Genomic DNA, 12,660 nt, shown 5'->3' on the forward strand with positions numbered 1-12,660 from the left:
TTACGCCATTCTCCTGCCTCAGCCTCCTGAGTAGCTGGGACTACAGGCGCCCGCCACCTCACCCGGCTAGTTTTTTGTATTTTTTAGTAGAGACGAGGTTTCACCGTGTTAGCCAGGATGGTCTCGATCTTCTGACCTTGTGATCCACCTGTCTCGGCCTCCCAAAGTGCTGGGATTACAGGCTTGAGCCACCGCGCCCGGCCCAGATATTCTTAATACAAAAGCCAGAGAAGGATAATACTAGAAAACTATGTTCATGAAAACTAGAAAGTTACATTACGGCTAATGTCACATACAAATATAGTCTAAAAAATCCTAAATTAATACTAGCAAGCCAAATCCAACAATGTATAACACAGATTATGTATCAAGAACAAGTAGGGCTCGTACCAAGAATGCAAAAGTGGTTTAACATCATAAAACCTATTGATGTTGAGTCACATTAATAGATTAACAGAGAAAAAAATGATTATCTCAGTAAATGCAGGAAGAACTTGTGATTAAGGTTTAATATCTATATGAAACAAACTCCTAGCAAAATAGGGATAAAAGATATTTGCTTAAAAGAGAATACCAACAGCAAAGCAAACATAATTTTTTTCTGTTTAAAAATTTTTTAATTTTTGTGGGTACACAGTATACATATTTATGGGTTACATGAGATACTTTGATGTATGTATGCAATAATAATCACATCATAGAAAACAGAATATCCATCCCCTCAAGCATTTATCCTTTGTGTAACAGACAATTCAAATATACACTTTTAGTTAATTTTAAATGTACAATTAAATTATCACTGATTTTATTCACCCTGTTGTGCTATTAATTACTAGGTCTTCTTCATTCTTTCTAACTGTATATAATTTTTGTATCCATTAACAACCCCCAACTCCTTCCCACCGCTCCACTACCATTCCCAGCCTCTGATAACCGTCCTTCTACTCTCTATCTCCATGAGTTCAAATGTTTTGATTTTTAGATCCACAGAATTGTTTTGATTTTTAGCTCTCGCTTAGAGAACAAGTAAAGTTTGTCTTTCTGTGCCTCATTTCACTTAACGGAATGACCTCCAGTTCCATCCATGTTGTTGCAAATGACAGGATCTCATTCTTTTTTATGGTTACATAGTATGCCATTGTGTATATGTACCACATTTTCTTTATCCAGTCATCTGTTGATGGAAACTTAGGTTACTTCCAAATCTTGGCTATTGTGAACAGTGCTGCAACAAACATGAGAATACAGATATTTCTTCAATATACTGATTTCCTTTCTTTTGGGTATACACCCAGCAGTAAGATTGCTGGATCATATGGTAGCTCTATTCTTAGTTTTTTGAGGAACCTCCAAACTGTTCTCCACTGTGATTGTACTAATTTACATTTCCAACAACAGTGTACAAGGGTTTCCTTTTCTCCACATCTCGCCAGTATTTGTTATTGACTGACTTTTGGATAAAAGTCATTTTAACTGGGGTGAGATGACATCTCATTATAGTTGTGATTTGCATTTCTCTGATGATCAACGATGCCAGGCACCTTTTTATGTGTGTGTTTGCCATTTGTATGTCTTATTTCGAGAAATGTGTATTCAAATATTTTGCCCATTTTTAAATCAGATTATTAGATATTTTTTTCCTAGAGTTGTTTGAGCTCCTTACATATACAGTCTGGTTATTAATCCTTTATCAGATGAGTAGTTTGTAAATATTCTCTCCCATTCTGTGGGTTGTTTTTTCACTTTGTTGATTTTTTCCTTTGCTGTGCAGAAGCTTTTTAACTTGATGTGATCTCACTTGTCCATTTTTGCTTTGGTTGCGTGTGCTTGTGGGGTACTACTTAAGAAATTCTTGCCCACTACAATGTACTGGAGAGTTTCCCCAATGGTTTCTTGTAGTAGTTTGATAGTTTGAGGTCTTAGATTTAAGTCTTTAATCCATTTTGATTTTTGTATATGACGAGAGACAGAAATCAAGTTTCATTCTTCTGCATATGGATATCCAGTTTTCTCAGCAACATTTATTGAAGAGATTGTCCTTTCCCCAATGTATGTTCTTGGCACCTTTGTCAAAAAAAGAGTTCACTGTAGGTGTATGAATTTGTTTATGGGTTCTCTATTCAGTTCCACTGATTTTTGATGTGGTTCGGCTGTGTCCTCACCCTAATCTCATCTTGAATTGTAGTTTCCATAATTCCACGCGTAGTAGGAGGGACCAGGTAGAGATAATTGAATCATGGGGGTTGTTTCCCCCATCCTGTTCTTGTGACAGTGAGTTCTCAAGAGATCTGATGGTTTTATAAGCAGCTTCCCCCTTCGCTGGGCACTCATTCTCTCTCGCCCCCATGTGAACAGGTGCCTTCCACCATGATTGTAAGTTTCCTGAGGCCTCCCCAGCCATGCAGAACTGTGAGTCAATTAAACTTCTTTCCTTTCTAAATTACTCAGTCTCAGGTATGTTTTTATTAGCAGTGTTTGAGAACAAACTAATACAGTAAATACTAACACACTACTGGAAGAGTGGTGTGCTGCTGTAAGGATACCTGAAAATGTGGAAGCAACTTTGGAACTGGGTAACACGCAGAGGCTAGAACAGTTCAGAGGACTCAGAAGAAGACAGGAAAATGTGGGAAAGCTTGGAACTTCCTAGAGACTTGGAGGGCTCAGAAGACAGGAAGATGTGGGAAAGTTAGGAACTTCCTAGAGACTTGTTGAATGGCTTTGATCAAAATGCTGACAGTGATATAAACGATGAAGTACAGGCTGAGGTAGTCTCAGATGGAGATAAGGAACTTGTTGGGAACTGGAGCAAAGGTGACTCTTGTTGTGCTTTAGCAAAGAGACTGGTGGGTTTTTGCCCATGTCCTAGAGATCTGTGGAACTTTGAACTTGAGAGAGATGATTTGGGGTATCTGGCAGAATAAATTTCTAAGTGACAAAGCATTCAAGAGGAAGGAGAGCATAAAAGTTTGAAAAATTTGGCCAGGCACACTGGCTTACCCCTATAATCCCAGCACTTTGGGAGGCCGAGGTGGGTGGATCACGAGGTCAGGAGATCAAAACCATCCTGACCAACATGGTGAAATCCCATCTCGACTAAAAATACAAAAATTAGCTGGGCGTGGTGGCGCATGCCTGTAATCCCAACCATTCAGGAGGCTGGGGCAGGAGAATCACTTGAACCAGGAAGTCGGAGGTTGCAGTGAGCTGAGATCATGCCACTGCACTCCAGCTTGGCAACAGAACGAGACTCTGTCTCAAAAAAAAAATAAAAGTTGGAAAAATTGCAGCCCAACAATGCAAAAGAAAAGAAAAACCCATTTTTTAGAGATAAATTCAAGCCGCCTGCAGAAATCTGCACAATTTAACAAGGAGCTGAATGTTAATCACCAAGACAATGGGGCAAATGTTATGTCAGACACCTTCTACCAGTCCCTTTGATCACAGGCCTGGAGGCCTAGGAGGGAAAAATGGTTTCTTGGGCCAGGTGCAGGGCCCCCCACTGCTGTGTACAGCCTTGGGACTGCATGCCAGCTGCTCCAGCCATGGCTAAAAGGGGCCAAGGTACAGTTCAGGACATTGCTTCAGAGGGTACAAGCCCCCCAGCCTTGGCAGCTTCCACATGGTGTTGGTCCTGCGGGTGCGCAAAAGACAAGAATCAAAGTTTGGGAACCTCCGCCTAGATTTCAGAGGATGTATGGAAACACCTGCATGTCTAGGCAGAAGTCTGCTGCAGGGGCAGAGCCCTCATGGAGAACAGCTGCTAAGGCAGTGCAGAAGGGAAATGTGAAGTTGGAGCCCCCACACAGAGTCCCCACTGGGGCACTGCCTAGTGGAGCTGTGAGAAGAGGGCCACCATCCTCCAACCCAGAACTTGGTAGGTCTATCAACAGCTTGCACTGTGTGCCAGGAAAAGCCGTAGACACTCATTGCTAGCCTGTGAAAGCAGCCAGGAGGGGCACTGTAGCCTACAAAGTCGCAGGGACAGAGCTGCCCAAGGCCATGGGAGCCCACCTCTTGCATCAGCATGACCTGGATGTGAGACATGGAGTCAAAGAAGATCATTTTGGAACTTTAAGGTTTAATGATTGCCCTACTGGATTTTAGACTTGCATGGAGTCTGTAGCCCCTTTGTTTTGGCCAACGTCTCCCATTTGGAACGGTTGTATTTACCCAATGTCCATACCCCCATTGTTTCTAGGATGTAACTAACTTGTTTTTGATTTTATAGGTTAGGTAGAAGGGATTTGCCTTGTCTCATATGAGGCTATGGACTTTAACTTTTGAGTTAATGCTGGAATGAGTTAAGACTTTGGGAGACTGTTGGAAGGGCATGATTGTGTTTTGAATTGTGAGGACATGACATTTGGGAGGGGCCAGGGGTGGAATGATATGGTTTGGCTGTGTCCCCACCCAAATGTCATCCTGAATTGTAGTTCCCCACCTCTCATGGGGGAGGTGGAGATAACTGAATCATGAAGGCGGTTTTCCCCATCCTGTTTTTGTGATAGTGAGTTAGTTCTCAAGAGATCTGATGGTTTTATAAGGGGCTAATCCCTTCAGTGGGCACTTATTCTCTCTCCTGCCCCCTTGTGAAGAGGTGCCTTCTGCCATGATTGTAAGTTTCCTGAGGCCTCCCCAGTCATGCAGAACTGCGAGTCAATTAAACTTCTTTCCTTTTTATTTTAATTTTTTAATTTTTTTTCTTTTTTTTTGTGACAGAGTCTTGCTTTGTCACTCAGGCTAGAGTGCAGTGGCACAATCTTAGCTCAATGCAACCTCCGCCTCCTGGGTTCAAGCAATTCTCCTGCCTCAGCCTCCCAAGTAGCTGGGATGACAGGCATGCACCACCATGCCCGGCTAACTTTTGTATTTTTAGTAGAGACAGGGTTTTGCCACATTAGCCAGGCTGGTCTCAAACTCCTGACCTCAAGTGATCCACCCACCTTGACCTACCAAAGTGCTGGGATTACAGATATGAGCCACCGTGCCTGGACTAAACCTTTTTCCTTTATAAATTACTCAGTCTCGGGTATTTCTTCATAGCAGCATGAGAACAGACTAACACAGTCTACGTATCTGTTTTTATGCCCATACCATGCTGCTTTGGTTACTATAGCTCTGTGGTATAATTTGAAGTCAGGTAATATGATTTCTCCACAAACATAATTCTTAACATTAACATATAAGAAGTGTTTCCTATAAAATCAGGAATAAAACAAAGATGTCTATTATCACCAGTCACATTTATTCAAATTATACTAGAGTTCCTAGCCAATCCAATGAAAGTGGGGGGAGGAGAGGAGAAGGGAGGACAATAGGACAGGAGGGGAGAAGAATGGAAAGGGACATATGTGCAACACAACACATGTACAAGAATGCTTATACTAGCATTTTTTTTTTTAGCTCAAAACTGGAAGCAACCCAAAAGTCTGTCAGCTGTGGAATGGATATTAAATTGTGGTATATACTTTCAGTAGAGTATCATTAAAAAAAATAAAAATGCACAAACCACCATTATGTGCACAACATAGACATATGTCACAAATAGATTATTACCAGTAGAAGTCAGACACAAAATCCATACTGACTTAACAAAGGACAAAACTAATCTGTGGTGTTAAAGTCAATATAGTGGGTTATGTATCCTTATAGTGGAAGAGTAACAACTCCAAGGGACATGTGGTAAGTTTCCAAAATACAAGTGACAATCTATTTATTGATTTGGGTGATGACTACGTGATTATTTTCACTTTGCGAAAATTCACTGAAGCACAAACTTATGATTTATGTACACATTTTTCTTTATATATAACTCAAAACACTAACATATATAAAAGTGACCAAAAAAAAAAAAAAGATAGGATTCCCCCAGAAATAAACCTGATTAAAGAACTACACAAGATTTTTTTTTTTTTTCTTTTTTTTTGAGACAGGGTCTCATTCTGTCCCCCAAGCTGGTGTGGCAGCAGCATGATCATGGCTCACTGCAGCCTTGACCTACTGGGCTCAAGCAATGCTCCCACTTCAGCCTCCCGAGTAGCTGGGACCACAGAGATGCACCACCACATCTGGCTAATTTTTGTAGAGACAGGGTTTCCCCATGCTGCCCAGGCTGGTCGGAACTCCTGAGCTCAAGTAATCCAACCCCCTTGGCCTCCCAAAGTGCTGGGATTATAGGTGTGGGCCACCACTCCTAGCCTTGTGCAAGATCTGTCTGGAGAAAACTTGACACTATGATCATAAATTTCATATAGAAGAGGAGAAAGTCAAGAAGAAAAAGCATATGTGTGGTAAGGGGAAAGATTTGTACCACTAAATTGAACTTTATGACAGTAAGTCAGGCAGTATGAAATTTACTGCAGGGAGAGATAAGCAGTTCAATAAAATCAAGAGCTCAGAAACAATACCATATATATATAAAGAAACTCACACAACGGGGGGACATTACAAATCTGGGAGTAAAGAATAGGCTAATCGATAAATGATTTTGATACAACTTGTTATCCACCTGAAAAGGAAACTTCAAAAATTACCTCACATTATATTCAGAAATAAATTATCTTGCAATAGAGGGGTATTTCTTAAAGAAGACACAATTAATAAAGGACTGAAAAATATGACATTAAAACCCATTTCAACAAAAACATCATAAAGTAAAAAGCAAAGAAGATACTTGTAACACATATTATTGACAAAGAATGAGCATCCCTAATATAAAAGAAAGAATTGAATAAATCTAAAAGAAAAAGTCAAACAACCAACTTCTGCAGCCTCTAACTCCTCACCTCAAGTGATCCTTCCACCGCAGCCTCCTGAGTAGCTGGGACTACAGGTACAGGCCACCAGGCCCAGCATTTTTTTTTTTTTTTAAGAGGCAAGGTCTCATTACGTTGCCAAGACTAATCTCAAACTCCTGGCCTCAAGCAATTCCCTCGCCTCAGCCTCCTGAGTAGCTGGGATTACAGATGTGAGCCACAGCACTCAGCTTAACCAACTTTTATAGAGGCAAGCAAAGAAGACAAAACTGAATAGCCTACAAATATGAAAAAATTCTGCTTATGCACTGTAGTCACTGTCTAGTGTACTAGAAGACTGTAATACTGTAGGCATCAAGAACTAAAGTTTCTGGTTCTGCCATTAATTATATAGGACCATGGGCAAATTTCTCACTAATTATCTCAGTTTCTTCGTTTATAAAATGGTGAGATCTGGATTAACTAGATAATTATAAGGATTTCTTCAATGGAAAATTACTTCTTCAATGGATAATTATAAGGATAAAATTAGTAAATGTATGGAAACTTTAAAAAATATAATGTAACATACAGATCAAAGGTTATTACTATTAACAGAATATAAGTCTTCTAAGCATTACCGTTCTTTCAGCAATTTGTTAATTTTCCTATTACAGAAAAGGGAAGATCTGCATGAAATTAGAAAAGAAGAGTCAGTGGGAAAATATTCAGCAGCATATATCTAGCGCCATTCTTGGGGGAGGACTCCCTAATCCACCACTGCAAATTGCTGGTGTGACTGACAATTTTCTATCACTCATTCTTTCATTTAACAAAATTTGTCAAAAATACTATATCCAGGCCCTGTTAGGTGCTAAATAAGAACAATATAGAACCTACCTTCATCAGGTCCAGCATAGAAGGCAGATAAATGATAATCAGTCTTACATTTAATTAATTAATCACTGCTGTTTTAAGTGCATCAAAGGTAAAATAACAGAATGCACGAGTGCAGTTAACAGGGGACTTGACCTAGTCTTAGAGGTCAGGGAAGGCTTCCCAGAGGAAGTAGCATTTAAGCTGAGACCTGCAGTACATCAAAGTCTCATTCTTGGATGACACAAGCCATTAAGATCATCCATCTAAATCCATGACTCTAATACCCACTTCACCCAACAACCTTCTGGTCTTAATTATACTTCCAACATGTATCTTCCTATATGGAGACAATATATTGATCCCTGCTACAAGCATTCTGGCTTGCTTGGCACTTATACCTCTAACTCTAAATCTAAAAGAAAGAAATTAGGCATTTTCTGAGCTACCAATAAAACAAATGAGGCAGCATGGTAATAAGAAAACAGGCATTGGGTTGTAACACCATCTCTGCCACTGTAACCTTTTAAGTTAATCAAATGAAATAGCTGAGGCCCCATTTCCTCATGTTAGCAAGGGGAGAAATTCAGTACATCTGAGATACCTGCTAGCTATAATTCAAGGGCCAAATTTAAGAAAGGGGTGAAGTAGGAGAGAACATCACATGTCTCTACCTTTGGCTTTCTTGGTAGCGAAATGGCGGACTGGTACAGCTGAATAGGCCACGTACTGCCTATGGCCATGCTGTCTTTCATGCACTGTCTTCAGTGTAACTTCTGAAATGGGTTTGATAGAGGCTGCAAGATAATTGCGAAAGGCAGGGTGGAACATGCGGAAGCACTTTAATCCCAAGGCCATGACTGAAGACAATCCTTGGAAACATCCACTAAAAAGAATAAGACAAAAAGCAGATCTAAGTAAAAGAGACCATATTGCAACTTCAGATAATTCGTACCAATTATCAAGCAATTCCTATAAACTGAGCTAAGTACTAGACAATTTAAATACATTATCTCTAATCCTTTTCCCAGCTGCCCTAGAAGAAAGTATTATTTGCCTCATTTTACAGAATGAAGAAACTAAGGCTTACAGAGATTCAAGAAACTTCCCCACTTTGGACTCCAAACCCCAAGTTCTTTCCACTGCACCAAAATGCCCATTAAGCAAATATGCAGCAGACTAAAATTTCAATGATTCTAATTAAACCCTTATATGAGAAAAGCACAAAATCTTGATAAAGTTTGAAGAGGGAAGGCACAGCACTAGAAGAGGACTTTAAATAAGAAAACCATCTCAACGGGCATAAAATGACTGGAAAATTCACACGACAGCATTTAATTAAAATTTTCTTTGGTTCCTTACGCACTGATTACCAATTAGGATGCCCTTTAATGTGAGTCTAAAGCATGATTGAGGTTTGAGGTCTTCCATGGTATAGAACTAGAGCTCTGGAAAATGCCACTCTCTACTGTGTTAACACAAGTTACGCATTCTACATCTGAGGTCTTTGACCATGGAAAGATGCCATTGCCTACAACTACCTCAGGATAGAACACAGCCCTAGCTAACTGACAAATATATCAATAGCTTTTGCCAGTAATGTTGCTATGGCTCAGCTAAAAATTAAGAACAATTAGTATCAAATACCAGGAAGCTTCTTCCTTTGAGTAACAGTCCCACATCTTATGTTTTTTTAAAAAACCCATCCTAAAATTTTGATCCAACATAATGGAATGAATAACATGGGCTTTGCTGTCAGGAAGACCTGGAAGCCAGTCCTAGCTCCATTACTGACTCCTGAATATTTCTGCTCATTGATTTCTTCAACTGTAAAATGGGAATAATTGTACTTATTTCTTAGGGTTGGGAATAATTAATGAGGTTATGCAAGTAAAGCCCTTGACACAGTACCCAGTAAACAGCAGAAGCCCCCCAAAATAATACCTGTTGAAAAGCTATCACCTTTTCTTTCAAACTTTTTAAAAAATATTATCTTCATTATCTTTTGAGACTGAGTCTCACTCTGTTGCCAAGGATGGAGTGCAGTGGCGCAATCTTGGCTCACAGCAACCTCCTCCTCCCGGGTTCAAGCAATTCTCATGCCTCAGCCTCCCAAGTAGCTGGGATTACAGGCACACACCACCATGCCCAGCTAATTGTTTTGTATTTTTAGTAGAGACAGGGTTTCACCATGTTGCCCAGGCCGGTCGTGAACTCCTGAGCTCAGGAAATCCACCTGCCTTGGCCTCCCAAAGTGCTAGGATTATAGGCGTGAGCCACCATGCCTGGCCTCAAAAACTATTATGTCAGGGTCAGACACAATAAAGAAACCTTGTATGTTATTAATGATGTACAAAATAGCCTACATTAGTCAGACCTGGATGTAAATCTCAACTTTAGGCAATTTACTCTTCTGAGCATCACTTTCCTCATCAATGATAAAAATAACTTTGAACTTAAAATAAAATAATGAATACATGTAAACAACTAACATAGTGCCAGGAATATAGCAGCTTAATAAATGATGGCTATTATTTTTAAAGCAAATGAGTAGCACAAAGACAAATAATTTCTCTTGATGGAATTTTTAATAGTAAGGGATACTAGAAGTTAGTGATCAGTGTATAAAGTCTATAAAAACAGATTTGATGAAAAAAGGAATATTTTTCTTCTTTATTAGTATCAATAGCTACTATTAATTGAGGTCAAGTTTGGACTGTTTGCTTTAACCATATTATTTCATTTAATTCTCTCAATAATGCCACAAAGAACATATAATAATCCCCATTTTACAGACGTTGAAACTGAGGTTGAGAGAGAGTAAGTCACTGTCCAAGGACATGGAGCTAATAGCCAAGCTCTATTTTAGCAGAACTGTTCACAGAGGTTTGGCTCAGAGCGAAGTTTCTATATCTAGGTTTTTCCCTAATAAAACTAATGCCTAATTCATACTTACAACCAAATATGGCTGTAGAATAATGAGTAGTTTTTTATTTTAGTCTACAGGATCTCAATCTGGCTGCTCCATTTAAGATAGGTTTCCTGGTGTTCTGTTGCAGGTCATAATACCAACTCACAAAGCAACAGGAAATCAAAATGGGTTAGAAATAAACAACCTTTGACAGAAAACGCAGCACCCAAAAGCAGCCCCAGTACACGTGAACCGGAAGACAACTCTATAAATAAACCACATTGCTGAAACGCATAAGGCGTAGATTTTAATTGCACAGAAGTCAGAAAATTTCAAAGTGGAAGTTCAATAAAGGCAGTCCTTTAGGTCCTTTACCTTAAGGGTGTACAAATTAACATTCTGTTCAGCACAGATAAAAGAATTAAAGTTGAAGAAAAATTTGTTGAGATCCCATGTATTAGCCAACAAAATTAAGCTATACATAGAAGCAATGTGGGGAAGTGTCTGAGCTCTGGACGTAATCTGGAACTGGAATCTCAATTCCTCCACTTACTAGCTGTGTGACCTTGGGGAGGTCATTTAGCCTCTCTGAGCTACAGCTTCCACATCATCATCATAGTGATATTAATGAGGCTTTAAAAAGATAACAATAATGACAATACCTAACATTTATATAACAATGACTACGTGACAGAAACTATTCTAAGTGGCTTGCACACGTTAACTCATTTGAGACTCATGATAACCCTGAAGTAAGTACTATGATTATTTCCACTTTACAGATAAGAAAACAGAAGCAAAAATCTGCCTAAGATTTGAATTCAGGCAATCGAGCTCCAGAGTCTATGTTGTTAACTGCTATACTATGCATATAAAACACTCAGCATGGCTGGGAACAGTGGTGGGTGCCCATAGTCCGAGTTATTTGGGATGCTAAGGAAGGAGGATCACTTGAGACCAGGAGTCCAAGGCAAGCCTTGGCAACATAGTGAGACCTAATCTCTTAAAAACAGCAACAAGCCAGGCGCGGTGGCTCACGCCTGTAATCCCAGCACTTTGGGAGGCCGAGGTGCGTGGATCACGAGGTCAGGAGACCAAGACCATCCTGGCTAACACAGTGAAACCCCGTCTCTACTAAAAATACAAAAAAAAAAAAAATTAGCCAGGCGTGGTGACGGGCGCCTGTAGTCCCAGCTACTTGGGAGGCTGAGGCAGGAGAATGGCGTGAACCCGGGAGGTGGAGCTTGCAGTGAGCCGAGACCGTGGCACTGCACTCCAGCCTGGGTGACAGAGCGAGACTCCGTCTCGGAAAACAAAAAACAAACAAAAAAAAAACCAGCAACAAAACACATACACACAGTACAATGCCTGGCATCCAGTAGGTACACAATAAATTGTAGCTATTATAACAGCATCCCAACTATTAATTTTTTTTTTTGAGACAGAGTCTCGCGCTCTGTCGCCCAGGCTGGAGAGCAGTGGTGCGATCTCTGCTCACTGCAACCTATGCCTTGCAGGTTCAGGTAATTCTCCTGCCTCAACCTCCTGAGTAGGTGGGACTACAGGCACCCGCCACCACACCCAGTTAACTTTTGTATTTTTTAAGTAGAGATGCGGTTTCACCTTGTTGGCCAGGCTGGTCTCGAACTCCCAACCTCAGGTGATCTGCCGGCCTCGGCCTCTCAAAGTGCTGGGATTATAGGCAATAGTATGGTTTGAAACAAAAAAAAAGGGCACTAAACTTGGAGAAAACTCTGAAAGAAGTCTTGGTTCCAGCACTTCCTAGACACGTGACCTTAAATCGGTCAAACTCTCAGGACCTCCGTCTCATCTGTAAAACGTAAATAACAATACTAGTTGTCAGGGTTATGTAAATAGAGAAGGGCTACTGAAATGACAGTTGCTTTGCCACTGGGTGGCACATAGTAGTTAAAAGTTCAGGCTTAAGAGTCGGAGAGACCTAGGTCTGAATTTAAGCGCCCTTTCTGACCGCGTGACCCTGGTAAAATTACCTATTTGAGCTTCCGTTTCTTCATTATGGGAGGTAATAACATCTACTCCCACGGGATTGTTCTGAACCTCAAACGTTCTCGTCAAGTGTGAGGCTACTCTTTAGTAAGTTCCTCCAGCATCCCC

At 40.3% G+C, this 12,660-nt stretch overlaps 1 protein-coding gene across 3 annotated transcripts in view; it reads right to left on the reverse strand.

Annotated features, from left to right (window-relative positions):
• Positions 1–12,660, reverse strand: part of MRRF (mitochondrial ribosome recycling factor) — a 65,837-nt gene that overhangs the window by 52,208 nt on the left and 969 nt on the right. For all 3 annotated transcript variants that reach the window (XM_011927374.1, XM_011927373.1, XM_011927375.1), the window contains exon 2: positions 8,288–8,499. In XM_011927374.1, coding sequence (XP_011782764.1) covers positions 8,288–8,499 — 212 coding nt within the window. The remainder of the gene's footprint in view (positions 1–8,287; positions 8,500–12,660) is intronic.

The sequence above is a fragment of the Colobus angolensis genome, unplaced genomic scaffold, assembly GCF_000951035.1.
Source record: "Colobus angolensis palliatus isolate OR3802 unplaced genomic scaffold, Cang.pa_1.0 Scaffold71, whole genome shotgun sequence".
NCBI lineage: Eukaryota > Metazoa > Chordata > Mammalia > Primates > Cercopithecidae > Colobus > Colobus angolensis.